The sequence below is a fragment of the Vanellus vanellus genome (genome assembly GCF_965231255.1).
Source record: "Vanellus vanellus genome assembly, chromosome: 21".
In the NCBI taxonomy this organism is placed as follows: Eukaryota; Metazoa; Chordata; class Aves; order Charadriiformes; family Charadriidae; genus Vanellus; species Vanellus vanellus.
In genome coordinates this window covers 2,982,248-3,001,832 of record NC_138926.1, presented here as the reverse complement: position 1 = coordinate 3,001,832, position 19,585 = coordinate 2,982,248, and the positions used below count along the sequence as shown (strand labels likewise).

General features: G+C 42.8%; 1 protein-coding gene across 5 annotated transcripts in view; it reads right to left on the bottom strand.

Moving 5' to 3' along the window:
• Window positions 1-835: 835 nt before the first annotated feature.
• PRDM10 (PR/SET domain 10) overlaps window positions 836-19,585 on the bottom strand; it is a 37,044-nt gene continuing 18,294 nt past the window's right edge. For 3 of the 5 annotated variants that reach the window (XM_082493760.1, XM_082493758.1, XM_082493759.1), the window contains 11 exons: window positions 15,638-15,985; window positions 13,689-13,844; window positions 12,475-12,654; window positions 11,581-11,691; window positions 10,289-10,489; window positions 9,541-9,684; window positions 8,229-8,399; window positions 6,771-6,911; window positions 5,955-6,123; window positions 5,191-5,303; window positions 836-4,145 (listed from right to left, as the gene is read on the bottom strand). In XM_082493760.1, the coding sequence (XP_082349886.1) occupies window positions 3,909-4,145; window positions 5,191-5,303; window positions 5,955-6,123; window positions 6,771-6,911; window positions 8,229-8,399; window positions 9,541-9,684; window positions 10,289-10,489; window positions 11,581-11,691; window positions 12,475-12,654; window positions 13,689-13,844; window positions 15,638-15,985 (1,971 nt within the window). In that variant the 3' untranslated portion in view covers window positions 836-3,908. The remainder of the gene's footprint in view (window positions 4,146-5,190; window positions 5,304-5,954; window positions 6,124-6,770; window positions 6,912-8,228; window positions 8,400-9,540; window positions 9,685-10,288; window positions 10,490-11,580; window positions 11,692-12,474; window positions 12,655-13,688; window positions 13,845-15,637; window positions 15,986-19,585) is intronic. The other 2 variants (XR_014269911.1, XR_014269912.1) reach the window with 2 other exon arrangements.

Sequence of the window (19,585 nt, the reverse complement as noted above, 5' to 3'; positions counted from 1 at the left end):
TAAGGCAGACTGTAAAGTACAGCTGACCCATCTCACTTGGCTTCCCACCTACAGGAGCTGTTGTCAATAGAGATAAATACCACGAAAACCCGCATCTAAATCCCGAGAGTGGTTTTTAACGCGCCAAACCGAATCGCGGGTCTCAGGTAGGATTTCTCTCAGGTTGAACCTGCAGCTGTGCCTGGGCCAAGAGCCCTGCTCCCCTCAAGCACAACAGCCAAGAGCCGCAGGCTGAGACGAAAACGCATGAACCACGCGAAATAAGCCAACAGCGAACCAAACAAACCTTTTAAAGACAACGTCAGGCAATAAGAAAACACAGAAGAAAAGAAAAAGCGCGTTTCGTACCCGCTACGCTGGCTCTGGGCGTGACACCGGCGTCTTCCCGCTGGCGGAGGCGAAGGTAGCCCGAGCCCCCGCCCCGGCCAGGCCTTCTGCGGAAGTTCGGGCGGCCCCTCGGCCCCGGGCCGGTCCCCTCAGCCCCGGCGGCGACCGTTGGGCCGCGGGGGCGGGAAGCCCCCGCACGCGGCCCGCACCGGAAGGCGGAAGGCGGCGGCGGCTCGCGGCGCCTGCGCGCGCTCGCCTCGGCCCCCGCCGCGCCTGCGCAGTAGGCGGCTGCCCCCAGGGAGGCGGTGGCCGCCGCCATTCCCCGCCCTTGAGGTGACGGGAAGTGTAAGGGGAGGGCCGGGTCTGTTCCTGTCGTGACAGAGCGCTTCGCGACAAGCGACGTTCATAACCCGCGAACGGCGAAGCCCCGTTTCCCGACGCCCCAGCCCCCAGTGAACAGAGAGGTCAGGACCAGTGTTGTGTTTTTTTTTTAAAAAAAAAGAAAAATTTATTAATTTCGTTTTTTTTTTTTTTTTTACACCTGCCAGGTTGCACACGACTATGAACACAATAACAGTCACTGAATGTACAACGAACATACACAGTTAAATAAGAAGGGGCAGAGCAGTCCAAGAGGTGCAAATTCAGGGTGCTCAGGTTTGTTTGTTTGTTTGTTTTTTCTCCTGGAAAATACAGAATCGGACCCAAAACACTACAAGGACCAACATTAGCGTTTGCCCATCTTCAAGCAAAACACGGCCCTTGCAGGACACAGAGGACTCTGGGGTAAAGCTCCTGTGGGACATTACTTCAGAGGGAGATCTTTGGGTTGCTCTGGTTTAAAAATAATAATGTATCTTAGACCTTCTGCACTGCAGAAATTGGGAAAAAATCCACTCAAACTCTTGGTTTGGGGATGGGGTTTTTTTGGTCATCTTTCTAAAACCAGGCTCCTGCCATCTGTGCCATCACTGTAGTTCCTTACTTGGGAAGGCAAATTCCGGATTCTCCCATTTCCAGGGCTGCTGCTTCCACATTCGTGTACCCTGGGACACGCCGAGTCACTGAACACAGGTACCGAGGATACTGCTGTTGCTGTGGGACAGAGCAGAATCTTTGACAAGGAAGATTTGAGTTCAAAGAGGCTGTTTTAAAATTGTTTTCTGGAACACCTTGAAGTTTTCAGCTTTAGATAACTGGTACCAGCATCCTCATTCTGTGGTCTGTTCCAACAAAGGTGAATAGAGTAAAATGCTTTTTAAACCCCACATCTGCAATATCATTGAGCGGGAAAAGTTTGATGTTCATCTACAAAGACTACAGAAATTTTAAGACTTTAAAATTGCTCCTGTAGGGCAGTATTCATCTGGACTATGCCATTTCCCACTACTCATACCATTATTTTTGACTCGTTATTAAATCATCTAGCAGCCTGAGGAAAGCCAAGACAAAATCTCCCTTCTCTTCTCCTACACAGACAACGTCACAACGTCCAGCCTCATAATTCAGAAGCGCTCAGCAACACAACTCCAAATTAATTAGTTGGAACCGCAGTCACTTGGCCACACTGCTGAGTCAATGGGTTCCCAAATTCACTGAACTTAAAAACACTCATCATTGCACTTGACTAAACGGGAGCTCCGATCCTCATTAACTTTACCAGTCTCGTTAATGGCCCAGTACAGTGGCACAGCAAAAGAAGCTAAATCCCAGGAACAAATTAATCAATATATTGGCAAGTCACTTCAAAGCTACATCAAAACAGTTCTGAGCTGGCCAGTATTTTCAATCTAATTTATCTCATCACGCATGGTCACTATTTCCACACCGTATTAACAGATATGTTAATTACCAAAGCAATACCTGCCACAAGGCTTTACCCACAAGGAACCAGACTTCCTCTTGTCCAGTCCAAGAGTGTGAAGTTCTCTCACATCTAAGAGATACCACAACCTGTGAACACCTGTAACGCTGAACTCACACGGGTAATCCTCATGTAAAACTGCATGAATACTTATGCGAGAGTCCCACGTTCACGCTCAGTGCAGCAGAAAACTCATAAAAAAAAAAAAAGCCTATCTCAGTTCTTCAGTCTCGAGTGCCGTTAAGACAAAACATCCTTCTTTGCTTTTGTTTTATAAATAGATGGTACCCTATTATGCACAGGCATTCTGGGATGGGTTTTGGGGCAGTGAAAGGAGGTTTAGACATACACAGTGTATCCCATCAGGAGTCAATGGAGTTGTAGTCATATCCTTGCAAATACCAGAAAGCATTAAGTAACCAACAACACGTGTGAAGGAGAATTATGTAAGAAAACAAAAATTACGCTATCTTAAAAGATAAACCTTCTCTTTCCCTTTCTCCTGGTCCCTAAACGTAATGTGAATTCTGTACATAGACCAGGTCTACCAAAGCAGGCAACCCTCACCCATGGCTTTCTGTGTCCCATAAATAGTGGTCCACTAGCATGTTTCTTGTCTGTTTCCCAAGTCCAGGGCTGGTCATTTTATGGATCTGTCCAAAGGAATTACAGTGCATTATTAACAAAGTTAGTTGGAAAATCGGAGTAACCAACTCTCCATCCAGTCTTCAAAGGGAAAAATACATCCACTTCGAGGTGGCAACGGAGGCAACTACCCTGCCTCTTCAGAGGTGTGCTCCTGTACCCTCATTTTCTCCTGGCACAACTATCTTTAGGTCACAGCAGAAGCTGCTTTGCAGGCTAAGCTGAGCCTTTCTTGTTTACAGGCAAAAAGGCAATTTTCCCTGCAAATGCTGGAGGGGAAAAAGAGATAACAGTGGCTCTGTACTACCCTTATGTGCTACTATGATTTCCATCAGTTTGTTCTGCACAACATGGGTTTAAGACTGCATTTTTCATTCCTTCTGGCACTGCCTGGTAAAAGTAGGGCAGGGCAGACAGCATGTAAACAGTTCTCAAGGGTTGGAAAAAAAATAATTTAATGGACTGCTTCGGTACATCTTCACAGCTTCATTGTTATATCCATCCCCACACACGTATGCAAGGAACCACTGCTTTTGCTGCTGCTGCTCTTTTTCTCCAGGCAGTCTGCTCACATGGAGCTGGTACATTCCCTTTCACGTTGGCTGCTGAAACAAAGAGACAGGAATCAGTTCTGCCATATTTTGGCAATTAACACGATGTCCTCCTGTTTAACAGCTCCTATTAAAAATATACATACAACATAATCTGCCAGTTAACCTTCAGTTAGGCAAGCTTTTTCCCCATACAATTGAAATAAGAAGTTGTTTACTGGAGACACTTCCAAAAAGGAAAAATAAGGGTCAGCAGACATGCCAAAATAAAGTCCAGAGCAAGCAGATGTTTCACTTCTCCTCTTGTCCTTTTTGTTAAAAGCTGCATAAAAATGGCATCCCAGAAGGATTTTGAGGGTACTTCTTCACAGTCACTGGGGACTTAAACCCTCTTAAAGCATTAAGAAGAGCTCCAAGATTTTAGTTGAAGTGAGCGTATACTTTAAAACATATTGAGCTCTATATATCTGGGCTTTCAGGGGAGGTGACAAGTAAGAAGCAAGTGGCACTGCGAGGCTTCTTCATTCATGTTCTGCTGAGAAAGTTCTTGGTTTAGTGATGTGCACTTCACTGCCGCCGTTCCCGTTGGTGGTTGTAGTGATTATGTACTGGGTGGTTTGCTGCTGGCTGCTCGTTTGCGATTCCAAAGTGTCCGTGTGGGCTGGTGGCTGGGAAACGCCGACCTGTACCTCGCTGGAGAGCGAAGAGTTTTGCTTGACATCCAGATCAGGCTGACCTTCAGATATCACATAGTGAGTCTGCATGGGGAATGCAAAAAAAAAAAAAGTATTAATTGTTGCATATTCTGTAACTTCTCCGTTCTAATAGTCCATAATAATAGTCCTGTTGCTGTGCTGGAAGACATTTTGGAATGAACAAGGAACTTTGAAATTAAGTTGTATTTCATTTAAATGCTTTTGAGAGCAACATAACCCTTGTCCTTCGTTTTGAAGCACATTGGACTAATTTGCATTTGGTTAACTTATGAATGGTTAAACTAATTACACAACCCTTTGCTACAAATTAAAATAGCAACTTTTAATACAGCTATTCTGAAAGCTTTTCTATTTTCCATATGTTCTAGCTGAAGTTGCATTTCTAGCATCCGATTTCAATGCAGTACAATGGCCTTCCTCCTTATACTGGACTGCCTACTAGGTAAGATAGCAGATACTTGTTATTTTGTAATTCTACAGATAACAGAAAGCTATCAAAATGTTTCCAGAAACTGTTCTGAAATTTGGTCTAATGGATACAGCTTAGTCATAAATATTTTTAAGACTAATTGATACCACTAAGTCATACCTTGTCCTACAAATGTATGTTTAAAGTGTGCACTTAATCACAAGGGCCAGCGAGCATGGGCCACGTAAATGGCTAGATGCAGAAAACTATTTGTAATCACCACATAAAGGAATATGATGCTACTTCAAAAAAATCCCAGATCTTTTCCTTGAAGCTCATGAGATTATTTCCTGCCTTCTGTAACCTCAAGTTTACAACATTAGAAGGTTGGAACGGTAGCACTTTTCTCCTTAGCTTATGACACAACACATCGTATCTTTTCTTAGCTGTTTTGCGTATAGATTCTGCCCAGCAGGGAACTCGCCACAACTGTTACAGAAAGCCAGTGCCCTTTTGGACTATACAGTCTGCACCTCTTTAGGTACACCATTATTCTCTATGTGCCCCAGTCATCACTTTAATACACCTTTAACCTTCAAACTGAAGGCTTTAAGCCCGATACATTACTCTTGATGGGGGGAAAAAAAAAAAAGGGGGGGCAATGATTGTTTTCCTTACCTGAGTAACTGCTTTCACTTGCCCTGTGTTGACAGTGGTGACTGGTGTGCCTACAGCAGTCTCTGTAATCACATACTGGCCTTGGGGAATGGTCATCATCTGGATCTCCGATGCTGAAAAATGGAAATCAGAGAATCAAGACCTTCAGTCAAACTCAAAGACACCTTCAAAGATAATGTCTTATGTCAGCAAGATTTCAAGCCTGAAACGGTGGTTGTTTGTTTGTTTTTTTTTTTTTCCAAATAGAAATTCAGGTACTACAAAGCCTTGTAAAACTCTACAGGCCTCAACAGAATTATGCCAGCTAACATCAGCTGCAGATTTGGCAATTCATGCCCAGACAACACATCCTGTTCTCGCCCAAGAAATCACAGAATTACCATCCAGACCTGCATGGACATGAGAAATCATTGCATGTCACCCTCATCTTCTGTATGGTATGATTCTTTCAAGCCTCCATCCAAATTTGAACAAGCTGCTATCCAACACGTGGATACTTGCTGAATCCAAGCTCCTTGGAATAAAGGAGCCCAGTCTGCCTGCCCAAACCACGTATCGGATAATTACAGACCTACAGCAGAAAAGCTAGTACAACCATTGTCATTTGCCTGAAACCGTTTATCTTCTTTAGACCTGTATGAATATTAATCACAAAGCTTAATGAGCTTTAAAAATACTATCCCATTTGGTAGCTGGAGAAACAGGGCACACACTAGTCCCGCACACTAGCCAGACTACTAGCGAGAGCTACAGCTGTCACTTACAATAGCTCCGAAATGAGTTCCATGTGCTGGGAAGATACGTGTGCTGAACTGAAGAGCCTTGCTGCTGCTGGAGGGCTTGGTTTGGTGTCGACGTAGTTGTCTGCATCTGCGAGGGGCTGAGTTCCTGCTGAGACTGCTGTGAGGAGGGACTCAAAGGCTGACCCCCAACCTAGAAAGAAAAAAAAAGTGTAAGTGTTCTCAGTGTACTAAGGATTGCATACCTCTGTTCTGTTACAAACATATCCTTTTTATTATGGGAAAAAACAGGGGCAGGCAGCAGGTTCTATAGCGTATCGAGCACAAGAACTGCAAAGCTCTCCTCCCTTTCCTCCAACTTGCTTCACTCTATGGTTAGTAAGCAGGGATCAGGAAACTGAAATAGAGATATTGCTTGCCAAAGGTTACATAGCGAGTCTGTGGCAGAGAATTCAGATGAGAGGATAAACACTACCCAAGAGCATGAAAAGCTGAACTTCAAATATTTGAGGAATGCCAGTTTCCATTTCCATCTGTCAATTGGCTAGGTTTATTTAAGATGCAAATTTTTCTGTTCCCAGTCCTTTCTCTCTACCTTGTATACAGCTAGGAAAAAAAAGAATAACAAAAACCACAAACAAAACCACAACAGAACACCCCCATAGACCCTAGGATCATCTGGGAACTACTTGATGATCTCAGAGATGTTCACGTGAGAGTCATTTCATGTATGCTCCTTTAAATGACATAGAAAAGTCTATCTGCTGCATCAGCACCTGTAATATGCCAGCTGAGCGGACTGGTAGGGAAAATGTTTCCTGCAAGGGAAGAGTGAAATACCTGTGATGACGACTGCGTTGCTGGTGATGGCTCTGTGACCTGGATGTGCTGCACTTGGATAGCATGCTGGGTGTATGTCTGGGGGTCATGAAGCTGCCCAACATCCACTGTGGAGTGCTGGGACTGGTGAGGTGAGGTAGCCTGGAAGAAAAAAAAATAAAAATAAAGAAAATAATCGAAGCAGAGACGTGTACTTGATTCTTCTCAGCAGCAGCAGCCAGTCAACCTCATCTGCGACACAAGGTCTGAGCCAGTAAACCTCTGTTCCACACCTTGTGTCACAGAAATGAGCTATGAGCCTCAGTGAGGCCATGGAGCAAGCACTCCTTGTTCAAGCCTGTTGTTACCCTCTTTGCACTCCTGGAAGCACACTTATCAGATGTAATGGCACTGAGATGGTTACATCTCAGTGATACCAATGGAAAGGACTTGCCTAAAAGTCATACAAGCTGTCTGTGGCAGAGGCTGGACTCAAATCAAAGGGTCAAAACCAGTATAAGTATCAACCACTGGACCGTCCCTCTTTGTAAGCATCTGTCTATAAACTGTATACATACTCAAGATCTGCATATCCAATACCATAGTTTGACATAGCTCTGTATCAAGACAAGTGCTCAGAGTCTTACTGATTTAAGGCTTTTTTGAGCAACACCTGCTAATGCTAATAATTAGAGTAATTTAATTACAAGTCTCAGATCTTGATAAAATCATATTAGCTGCAGGAATCAGTATTTATGCTTCTGTATCATTAGAACAGCCACAGGCAATATTAACTGGGGCTGTTGTTTAGGCCTTTATTAACCAAATTCATAACTTAATTTGTAATGAGGGGCCAGAGAGAACACAGAATTTCAGATTCAAATACAAACACACAGTAGTTTCAGCTTCACCCAGTGGATAATAGATTTGAAGGCTACAGCAATTGCTTATAGCTGTGCAAGTTCATTTCCTCAGCTCAGTTACTCTAGTTACACTGTTTTTATTTTTAGGAGGCTGTTGAGCATCATAGAGAATGAATATTCTAATAGATGATATGAAGGGAAAAAGCAAGCACCTTCTGTACTTCTAAGTTTTGGCTCTGGCTCACTGTGAACAAGGAAGTACAAATTAGTCTTCTCAACTGCAGAACTGGGTCACCCAGTGACCCACTTTTCCAGTTGCTGGAAAACCTTCCTAGAGCAGCCTTGAGCAAAGGTGCCCGGATGGGTAGAACTAAATTAGAACTGTGTTAATGTGTCTCCAGCAAAGTGACCAAGACTGGCAGGACTATTTGTGCCCAGTACACGACATTTAGAAGAGGAACCCTAAGCCTTACTATCAATTTATCTGTAAAAAATAATCTGCACCATTTTTTGTAACTATTCCTTAACAAACTTCCCAGCACTAAAGCCCCAAGAAAGCACGGGCTCGATATGGAGGGGATCAAAAGCACAGCGAGTTCCCCGACAGGTTACTCACCTGGGCCACTTGAACAACCTGCAGCTGTATGTGCTGAGGCTGCTGCAAGCCAGTTGTGGACTGAGACACAGGGATGTACTGGATTCGCTGGTAATCTCCCTGGGGAGTTCGATAGTCTGTCGTGAGGGTCTGGGATATCTCCGTCATTGCTTGCGTCAGTAAATCTGTTGTCTGAGCAGGTAGAGAGAGAGATAGACTATCATCACATCTTGTCTACTGGATTGAATGCTTTTGCAGGGTTGTAGTTCTCTCATCACACTGAATCTATACTTACTCCATTGGGCCTAATTATTTATTTACATCAGCTTAATGTGTACAGAGAGTGGAGTCATAAGCAGTCACCAGGGATCATCCACTAGGATTGCTCTCTTCTGTCTGAACACTAGTCAGGACAGTTAAGGACTAGCTTAAAATACAATAAAAAAAAAATATTTTAATCTTCTGACTTAAGAGTAATTTATTAGACATCAAAAATCCCACATTTGTAAAGAGTTGACTTAGTTCCCAAGTCAAAAAGTGCTTCTCAGATGCACTTCACCTTTCCTCCTCACCCGCCAGATTCTTTTCTTGACAACTGTATTTCTGAAGCGTGTAAAGACATTTAGCACCTAACTAGTCAGGTTTATGAAGCCAACAGCATCCTGGTTGAATCTGCCCACTTTCAAGCAAAACAGTCTTTTATCCAGTTTCAGTCTTCAAATAGGAAGCTTTAAACTGTGGTTATTAAGATTTTTTAAAACTATACAGCGTCCCAGCATCACTAAAGGACACAAGACTGATTTTCTAGTCTCAGCTTTCACTTCTGTAGCAACTGGTGTATTAACAGTGGAGAGATCAGCCACTGGAGGTTCGTATCACTCAGTTCTCTGCCATCTGCAGGATTAGAGAGATCTTGACTTCTCTGAACAGAGTTTGATCCAGTCCTCAGTCACTGTTAAACATGTACTCTTGATTCCAAGGACTGAAAGCACCTCAGGAGAACAGTCCCAGTGAAAAGCCAGGAGATGTGTATTCCTGACTTAATTAGGCATGTGTGAAAGTATTATGTGGAGTCAGTAGCATATGGGTCTGAAGGAAAGAAGGGAATGGAGTAGGGAAAGACCACCAATCCTTAGAGCTCCAGAAATACGTAATTCCTGGCAGAGCAAAACTAAAACACATAGATTCAATAACAGAAGTGATCTCAAATAATGTCTTAACACACGCTTTAAAATTACGTCTGCCAAATAAACACTAAGACTACTAGACCAGAGGGCTTCTGTTCTGTTTGTTTCCCTCCATTGGCCTGATCTAATGTGTCTTGAATCCTTACCACAACGGTCTCTCCAGTAGTGCTGTCAGTGGTTAGAACGGCAGGAGTGGAACTGATGACAGCTGTCGCCAGTGGGGCATGTATTGTGTTAGGTAGCTGAGCAAACTCCGGGTGCTTCTTGCGAATGTGTTGTACCATCTTCGTCTACAGAGAGATGCAAAAGAGCATTACAAAGATGGTCAGCAGCTCTGCTTTGGGTCAACTGAAATCAAACAGCCCTGTGGACTGCAGCTTTTAAGTCTCCCTCAGTAAGGATTCACACTATGGGATGCTTTGGTCAGCAAGAAGGAAACAAGGCTCACAAAGTTGCTGCTAGAGCTATCTGATACTGATAGCTAGAGCTAGCTGATACTGAAATACTGTCTCAAACATCACAATCTGTAAGCTTTTTACCCCAACACAGCAAATTATTTTGGGGACCTTTTCCAGAGGTCAATTTTTCTGCATTTTGTTTCCCTACTCCTTCTACTCCCCTGCCACTGTCAGTGAGCAGTTTCCAAGCTTTTCTGTTTGTAATCGCACTCTGATAACATTTCAATTTCTTCTTTCAGGTTCACGCCCTCTATTTAGGGAACCTTTTTGCAGTAAAACGAGCAGGCTGTGGCTGTATTGTCAGCACACAGCACGAAAACAGCACTCTGACTCAGAATAAGAGCTCTGCTTGTGGACTGACAGATGACAGAGACGGTGGCGAAAAAGCATCACCAGGGAGAGGCTGTCTTCTGAGGCTATGAGACAACCCCCGTACCTTACTGCTGTACTGCTTGGAACAGTGAGGACAGCAGACCGGAGGGGTGGCTATGGTGCCTGTCAGCTGGGTGTGGGTGCTCAGCATGGGATCAGGCTCTCCTGGGCCCGCAGGGCGCAGTTTCCGGATGCTTGGAGGTAGCTCAGCACCAGGGTGGTTCTTCAGGATGTGCGCTTTGCGTTTGCTGGCACTCTTGTACACCTGGAGCATAAAGATTTGCAATGGAAATGGTGTAATCCCGAGGTCTCCACAGAAAACACCTATCAGTTATCTTTATCTGGAAGGTCTGCACGTTGCTTTAGTCAATATGTTCAGCTAAATCCTCAAACAATTACAACATAATGCACGAGTATACATACACCTTCCAGTGTTTACCAACCTTGGAGAGCAACCCCTTTTTGTGTAGCATGCAGAAGCCACTTAAGAACATGTTGTGTGCCACAACAAAGCACAGCAGGACAGGAAGGTAAGAGGAAAACTTTTTTGGCCTGATGCTTGAAGTTCAAATGTCAGAGAAGCCACTGACCTCTGAAATTGTAATTTGTTCTATGTTAATTTGTCATGAAGGTTGATGCCTCCACTCTCACACAAAGCATCAAATGGTTTTAATAGCCTTCAGCGATCAACATATTTTTAAACTCTATTTAGGCATGTCAACAAATGACTATTCTGTAATATTATTTAAAGCCATCCGGTATTTTCCCCTTTAAACTAAAGGAAGGAGGCAGCATGGAAGAATGTACTGAGGACAGGAACAATCAGGCAAAGTACACTCCCTGGTAAATAAAGGCCCACAGGCATAAAAAGCAAGAGCCAGGGAGTAAGAACAGGAACCCAAAATCAATGCAGAAGTAGCTTCAGGTCCACTGAACACTGGGAATTACAGGCATGTGACTAAGCAAGCAGCTTAAAATAAAAGGAGTTAGAGACTAACTTTTACAAGCGATACAGAAACCAAATTAAATTAGCGTTCAGGAATTATAGATAAATAGGATACTTAGTCCTGGGTTGCAAAAAGTGATACAGGACTAATGGTGGGTGACTGCTTGCTGGATCACAGTATTTAAGTTTTACCAACTCTAAAAGACAGCAGACAGTTTACAATCAGCATCCAGCTGCCTTGTCCTAAGTGTATTTCATCTTAATTTCTGTTGGATAGTGCTGCAGAAATGTTGCTGGCAAGCACCTCAACAGAACCTGCAAACCCTGCCAGTTGTTTCTATGCAGAGACAAATTGGTTGCATGCAGGTCTAGGACTGAGCTACCCTCCGAGGGGTGACTTCCTTACATACCTTATCACAATACTGACAGAAGTAATCTCTGTTGGGTTTGATGATGGGCAACGTGAGCTCTGGCACCTCCTCTATTTTCATGTCTGGATGTCTCTTTGATAAATGATTCACCTTAAGAGAAAGAAACAAAGAGAACAAGAGAGCATATCACAGATGGAAGCCAAGCAACTGATTCTTCTCCTAGACATGGATAACAGCCAAACCAAAACCGTAACGAAGCTAGCCTGCAGCACCAGAAGCACTTGCTGCTGCAAGAGTTATTGTGTGTTCACACTCAGCTGCTGAAGGCAAACACGGTCTTCCTAGATGTCATTTACAGTTTCTGTAATCAAAATAAGATGGGAAGGGGTAAAATAGCTTGCCAGAACTCACTTGCAGCTGAGAGTGAGGTAGTGGAAAGGACCCCTGCCCAGGGAGGCCTTTGCTAGCAGAGATAACAACCCTCAGAAAGTATTTCCTAAGATCTCTTGCTGCATAACACCCTTTACACAGTGGCAGCTACAGGGCACAGCCAGGAGAAGCCTCTCAAGAAGAGAGAAACAAAAAAAAAAAGTAGGAAAGACAGTCAGGAAAATTGAGGCAGTGAGGCTGAACTAGGTGACATATTAATCTCATGTTCTGCTAAATACATTACACAATCAGCATTAGTGTTGAGATGTAGTAGTGACAGCCACACATACAATACAGGCAATGAAATATGCAAAGGCACATATTTGCTGAAGAGACAAGACACACAGTTTTTAAAAAGATACATAATCTCAACTCAGTTACAGAATTCTCCCAGTTTCACTGTATACTTATGTTCCAAACATTGGAATTCCATCTTTATTCCTTAACTATTCATAAAAACTGAGTACAGAAGTTTAAAAGAAGCTAGAGCACAGAGACACTCACCAACATCCCCCTCCGGCGGAAACCCATCATACAGAGTCGGCACTTGAACATGAAACTTTCGTAGTCAGTGGAAGCTATCCGAGGCTTGAATGTTTTTGAGCGGCTGATTCGATCAGCTTTCTTGGCCTCCCTCTCCGGGTTATGCATCCTCTGCATGTGCTCTCGCAGCTTGTCTTTTCTCTAGGGGAAAACAGCAATTGGGGAGAAAAATATCAGCACCACTCACTGCCTTACTACCTCTTACAAGACAAAGCCACAGTGTACATTGTTCTGAGATCTCTTTGGCGTTTCCCCTCCAGTGCTGCCATGAGACAGAGTTGCGTGCTCAGTATTCGACAGCACAGCAGGAACCCTTTGGGCTTACGTTTGTCCTTCAAACTAAGCTGAGGTGGCTCAGCCACAAAAGCAGGAGGCCAAACTAATGCTAGTTTAGCAGTCTCAGTGAGAACAAACCCCTCCACTCTGGCTTTTTGTTGGATTTATTTAAAATATTAGTGTTCAAATCTGTACAGCTGGAAACTTGCATCAAATAAGGCTCTTGACTGGGGAGGACCTCAAGTCCTACAATGAAACTGAACCTACTGCCCAGATGCAATCCAGCCTCTCTGGACACACGCTGTCTAGAATGTGCTTCTTCACCTAAAAGTATCCAGTCCCTCAGTATCCCATAAGAAATTAAGCAACAAGGAGCAGGCTGCTGCCACCACAGTTTACCTGACTCACAGTCTGCTCCATCTGTACCGGAGGGATTTGGAACGGCATCTAGATGTCATGCGCTGACAAGATGCATCCCATGGACACAGGCACCTTGGCCGGGAATATTATTAATCCATTGATATCATCAAGAAGTTTTCTTAACTAAACTGATAAAAGCAATACAACCTAAGCACCTGGCAATTGAGCTGTATAACCACCCAGTTCTTAACGAGCAGATGAAACTTCCTTTGCTATTAAGTTATTAGAAATAAGATCTGATAGATGAGACACCTTTTTAGAGTAGAGCATGCTGGGATGGATCTTGCCCCTTGTCCACCAGAAATTAATATCGTAGCTCACACATGACAGAGCAGTGCATGCAACCTGCAGCCAAGTCTAGCCTGTTTACACATGCTAGTTTCTTCCACCTTGGAGAACATGAGCTTATCTCTTTGAAGGAGGGTAAGGAATGGTGTTCCATTCAGCAGCAGGAATGATCCAGTCAGGAGTCATCTTACCTTGAACTGCTTGCCACATGTGGAGCACAGGAAGTCTTTGCGGTCTGAGTGTCGCAACATATGGAGTCGCAGCTTGTCAGGACGGCAGAAAGCCTTGTCACATTCTGTACACTGGTAAATCTTTTCCGAGTGGAAACTGCGCACGTGTTTCTTGACCTAGAGTTGCAGGTCATAGAAAAATACAAGTTACTCAAAAGAGAAAAGTGTATGGTAAAACAGTCTAAGAAACTCTTGGCAAAAAGGGGGGGTGGGAGGAAACAAAGAGGAAAAATGTTTTAAGAGTTCTCTGATCTGCTTTGGCTTAAAGAGTACTTTATCATCAGAACAGCTGATACCTTGGCAATAGTTTCTATAAAGCTGTAACATCTCTGTGATCAACCTGGATGGACAATTCGATTTCCTCATGACTGATTCTTGAAGGTATCAGCTATCGCACAGTTGAGCACTTAATGGGCAGCATCAGTTTTACTGATATATCAGTTTTACTGGAGTTAACATGTTCATCTGAGGTTCACTATCTTTACTTCATTTATAAGAAATCCAAATGCAAGGACTAATTCCTTTCAATCAGAGAGAACAACTTTGCAATTACAATTGGCAGAAACAAACAAACAAAAACTTAGACCGAAAACATTTGCATGCCATTCCTGAATGGCAATTACTTTTGCATACTTGGGATTATCTTTGACCTCTCCAAGCATCTAGTGGGATTTCTTCCCCCCCAATAAAGTAAGTAATGAGGTTTGACATTCGAAATCCAAGCACTACTCAAGAAATGGATCTCTAATTAATTCTTTACCACCTTCTGAAACTGATCATACATGGAACAACTTGGCATCTTTGTCTGTTCCACATAAAAATATTTAAGTAGGCAGCAGTCTATGGTGACTAGACTTAATTATTCACATAACACCAAATGAAAAAATCCCCTTTAATTTCCAAAATACAGCTAAATGGTTGGAAAGGGACCTTCTGACTGGCTTAGTTTCACAGGAAAGGTTACAGGGAATCAGGTTGCAGTACAACATTTCTGAATCATTAGCATTTTTCCTTGTTCATCATTTACAGAAGACAAAGGTTTTTTTGCTGGGATGGAATTGTATTAGTAAATCGCTTTTCCCCATCCTTTCCTCTTTAGCCTATTGGATAGTCTATTGGTTCCTATTACTTGATATAAACTGGATTTCTCCATTTCAATTTAAGCCAGGCAGCTCAGCAAGACATATCAAGCTCTTTTGTCCATATGAAGGATGACAAATATGTACATGGTATGTCTCATTTTTTTCTTACTGAATATCGAAATAGCATCCTTAAATTCTATTCATGACCTTATCCAATGGCTCTGCACACTGCACAACACTTATGTTCCTCACTGCTCCAGTGCAACCTCTCCTAAGCGCTGTGCAGAGGAGGAACAAAGTACCCAGCCAAAGCAGAGCATCCTGATCTGTTCTGGCATTTCCACAAGGTGTTCAAATGAATTACCCTGACAAAACAGTCAAGGGATTAGAAGATATTTGTGTCATATAAAGCCTCAATTTTATTTTGATTCAGTTTTAATGACAAAGGACAAGGTGTATTCAAGTACAAGCCGCATACAGCAAAAGACAATTCCTTTTTGTGCCACGGATCTCTACTGACTAAAAGTAGTCAGGACCTCTGTTTTAGGCATTTTTTGGGACCATCCCTCCCACAGTACAGTGCCTTCTAATGCCAGATTGAAGTACCACATTTGATAATTTAGTGGAAAGAGCACCTCAGTAGCGTAAGACAACATCTAGCAATGCTTGGTCACTCTTTCTTTTTAATTTCTGACTAACGTGCACCGCTTTATCTTGTGAGAATGTACTGACATGCGGTGTGACATAAGAACAGCACTGACAAATTCATAAAGAGAATGCTTGCAAGAGAACCGGAAGGCAGTGCTTCAAATCAGTACGGCATCTCACCTGGATAAAATCTGGAAAGCGTTTTTTGCAGGTAGGGCAGGTGAAATAGCCATCATTGACATGGATGGCCACATGATCTTTAAGCAGATCCAAGCGGTCAAAGGACTCAGGACAGAAAATGCAGGAGTATGTTTTCTGGTCCATGTGGAACTTCATGTGGCTCTCGAGAGCACCGCTGTTGATGAAGCCCTTGTTGCAGATGTCACAAGTCAAAGGGCAGTTCCCTTCCCGTCCATGAAACCGCAAGTGCTGATCCAGTTTGTCCTTTTCGCGGAAGGCCTTCCCACACTGGAGGCATTTGAACGGGCGAAAGGATTTCCGTATGAACAGGTGCTGAAGAGCTGCATTCTGAAAGAAACATTGAAGAGACCATTACCTTTTATTACGATGTGTAGATTCCACATCCAAATATTTTCAAGATTAAATATACCACACGAGCAGTGAACCTAAACTTCAAAAAAATTCTTTTGTGTTATACTGTCTCCATTTTACAGAAGGGGAGGCTGTGACAGGCAGAAGTTAAGGGATATACCTGCAGTTACACACTGAGTTAGAAGAACACAATGCAGGAGCTTCCTCTCCAGTCCCCATATTCTGCTGATTCAGCTAACTTTTGTCTTTAGCATGGCATTTTTCTGTAAAATAAAACTAAGTCCTCCCTGAACTACAGACCTAGGCCTGAGAAAAGTTGCAATTCCAGCTGATTTTGGGGGATTGGGTCACAAGTTCAGCCACCATACAAAGGCAGGACAAGCTAATGCCCTGTCTTTCACGCAGGAGCAGGGCTTATGAAATTCCACAGCCCTTTACAAAAATCAGCTTCTGCACCAAAGATCACCAAAGAGATGCACAGCAGTGGTTTAGCATTGCCTGGAAAGCGTCTGGTGAAACCTACCGTCAATGTTTTTGTTATTGTCAAAAAGAAGAATGGAGTTTCAAGACATTACAACAGGGGCAGAATGGCAGGTTTACAAGCAACAGGTAAGAACTTGTGAGCAATTCGCCTGTCTTTGCCATTTAGCATATATCATGTGTGAGAGCCTGAAAATCAAGAAAGATGGAAGACAAACACACTGGTGCTAAATCAAGAGGAACTCTGATAGATTCTGTTGTCTACTCAAAGGATAGTTCGATTATACACAGTCAAACTTGAAATTGCTTTTTTGGGTACTGCAAGAACCTTTAAGAATATTGTGAATTGAGCATAATGCGGGCTGTGCGAACATGAATTTTAAAATTTAATACATTGGGCTGCTCTTTTTAGTGTTTCCTCTACTCCTACCGTGCACAATTTCTCTTCTCAGTTCCTGCTTTCTTTTGGTGTCTACTTTCCTTCAGTCTACCTTTGCCGTAACATTTCATGATTGTTATCTCTTCCCTTCCTCCCCTTCAGACAAATGTTGTAGAGCCATCCCAGTCCTGACACCAGATGCTGCTGGATGTGTTGCCTGTAGAAATAGGCAAGCGTACCCTGCACCTGCATTTCAATATTGCATGAGAACCTTTATGTCGGTTAGTGGCAAAGCTGGAAGTAAGTCATACCTCTACATGCATAAATTCCAAAAGCACACTATCACCCACACTGTACTGAAAGTACACTGCAATATCACTGTTTCTCAGCAAGAAGCCTAAGGAATATTTACTGTTCTCCAAAATAAGATCTATACATCGGCATTTATCGATGTCCTCTCTTTTCAGAAGTTACACACAGAATCAATGTCACAATAGTTAGAGAAACAGCACTAGAACATTGCTGGCACCTATGCTTACACACGTTCAATATTACATACTTCTCCATGAGATACATTCAAGCCTTCTGCAAGCAGATTCCCCTGTTTTCCTCTCTCATTTTCTTGTGGCAATGTCTGAGCTGACATTTGCTGTGTCCCTTAAGTGTCTGCCAACAGTTGACACTGGGAAACTAAAGTTAGGGGCTTTTTTCTGGAGTGAGGGAACAGCTTGGGAATACTGTGAAATGCTGTGCTAGAGATTAAATTAAATTAGTGAACCTGAATGATCCTTTTCACCATCTGAACTGCAGAGGGAAACCTATACTTTCATTCCAGAAAAAGGAACATGCCAGCAACTGTTTTGCTACAAAAGAGCTAACAGTTTCATACAGGAGCCCCAAAGGAGCCCTCCCCCAGGAGCTATCATCTCCATTTACAAGTGGAGAGTGCAGACAGTGCAAAATACACAGATCTGCTGTAAGCCACACTGCGAGTTGGAAAAATAGACATGTGCTGTGTAAAAATTAATGTGTTGCTTGGAGTCAATAGTATATGATTTTTGCCTTAACTACAGGGATACGCTAATAAACCAAATAGTTGAAGAGATGCACTTCAAGTTCTTAACTCCACTGTTACTGTATTCTATAACCCCCAACAATCTGACTGGTAAGATAGCAGGCAAGACTTCTACACCATGTAAATCAACATAGCCCCGTTGCTATCTCAAAGGCTACAGATGGGTGAAACCTGTTACTGCTCTTTGGTTAAACTACCAGCTATAAAAACAGAAGAGAACTAAGGGTTGCCTCATTACCAGATAGTATTGATCCAGTGCAAATAATCGCACAAACAAATCCTCCATAACTTTAAGATGGATATTATAGTTTTCCATCCAATTAGTTTGCTATTAATTGCAATTCACCTTAAATTGCAATTAATTAGTATGAAAAAACCTAGGAGGATGCAAATTGTTATTCAAATAACACTTAGTTCTGGACACTGGTTTCTTAAAGAACAAATGCGACAATTTACAATGCAGGGTCAATCAGGAAGCATTAAACAGAAGCTGGACAAAACAACATGGAAGGCAATGTTGTTACGTACCATTTGATTAGATACAGCAAAAAAACAACAAAACAAAAAAATAAACCTACCTGCAGCTCCAGCTTAGCAGGCAGCATTGAGGGAGAGAAAAATACTTATGTTATGCAAAGGACTTTAAAACAGAAGCCTGGACTTCTGCAACAGTCACGCTTCTGCGGGTCACTACAAGGGCCAGCCCTTCCAGCTAGAATTTACTCTTTACTTAGGCAAAACTCCTTTAAGGTTTTTGCCTCAGGAAACACTAAGCAGATCTTCAAGGTTTACCCTGTGGTTAATAACTGCCCAAAGGGAGTTAATGGGCAAAGATAAACCCCACAGATAATCTTGAAGGTGTTTTGTGACCTTTCATGTTTTCTCAGAGTTGATTAATAATGATGTAACGTGTACTGCAGAGCCACAGTGAGAATGAAGTGCTTTTAGCAGAAAGGAGTAATTAGGGCAGGATGGCAACAGGGCAAGGATTAGAAGGGTGAAAAAGTTAAAAAGTAGGGACTATTTTTTTTTAACCTCATCTTACTGTTTGTACTCTTCTTTATACAACCAATTGCATTTCTTTCAGCACAAAGGAACTGACTGTGCTTTCCAAACCATATCCCTATCCCTGCCAGTTGCTTCCTCAGAGCAAAGCAGTCACCTACTCAAAGGATGTTTTATGATCAGGTCTGTATGTTAAAAAAAAAAAAAAAAAAAAAAGCACAATTTGGAAATGCAGATGTTTCTGGGATCAGCCCACAGACACTCTGGATGCTGCCCAGAACTGAATTAAAAACAAATATTCATTTTGGCTGTGGACCACAACGTTCCTCTAATTTGTTATAAGAGTATCTTGAAGAGCGGGTGTACCTCTTTTCAATACTAAAGACATAACTGCCGTATTTAAGGTCTGATCTCCAAGGAAACTCCACAGGCTCTAAAGCAGATGCTGAAACATGAACTGATCCTATCAGGACTTGAACCCTGGGGCACCAGAGATCGGTGCTTCCAGCTAGAATGAAAGCACTTTCAGAGCATCGCCATCTTAAGTGTTAGAAGAGTTGAAGCAATTCACAAAGAATTACTGGTTTTGAAAATAAAATAAGTAATAAGGAAGAACTAGAGCTACATAGGTTGCCGA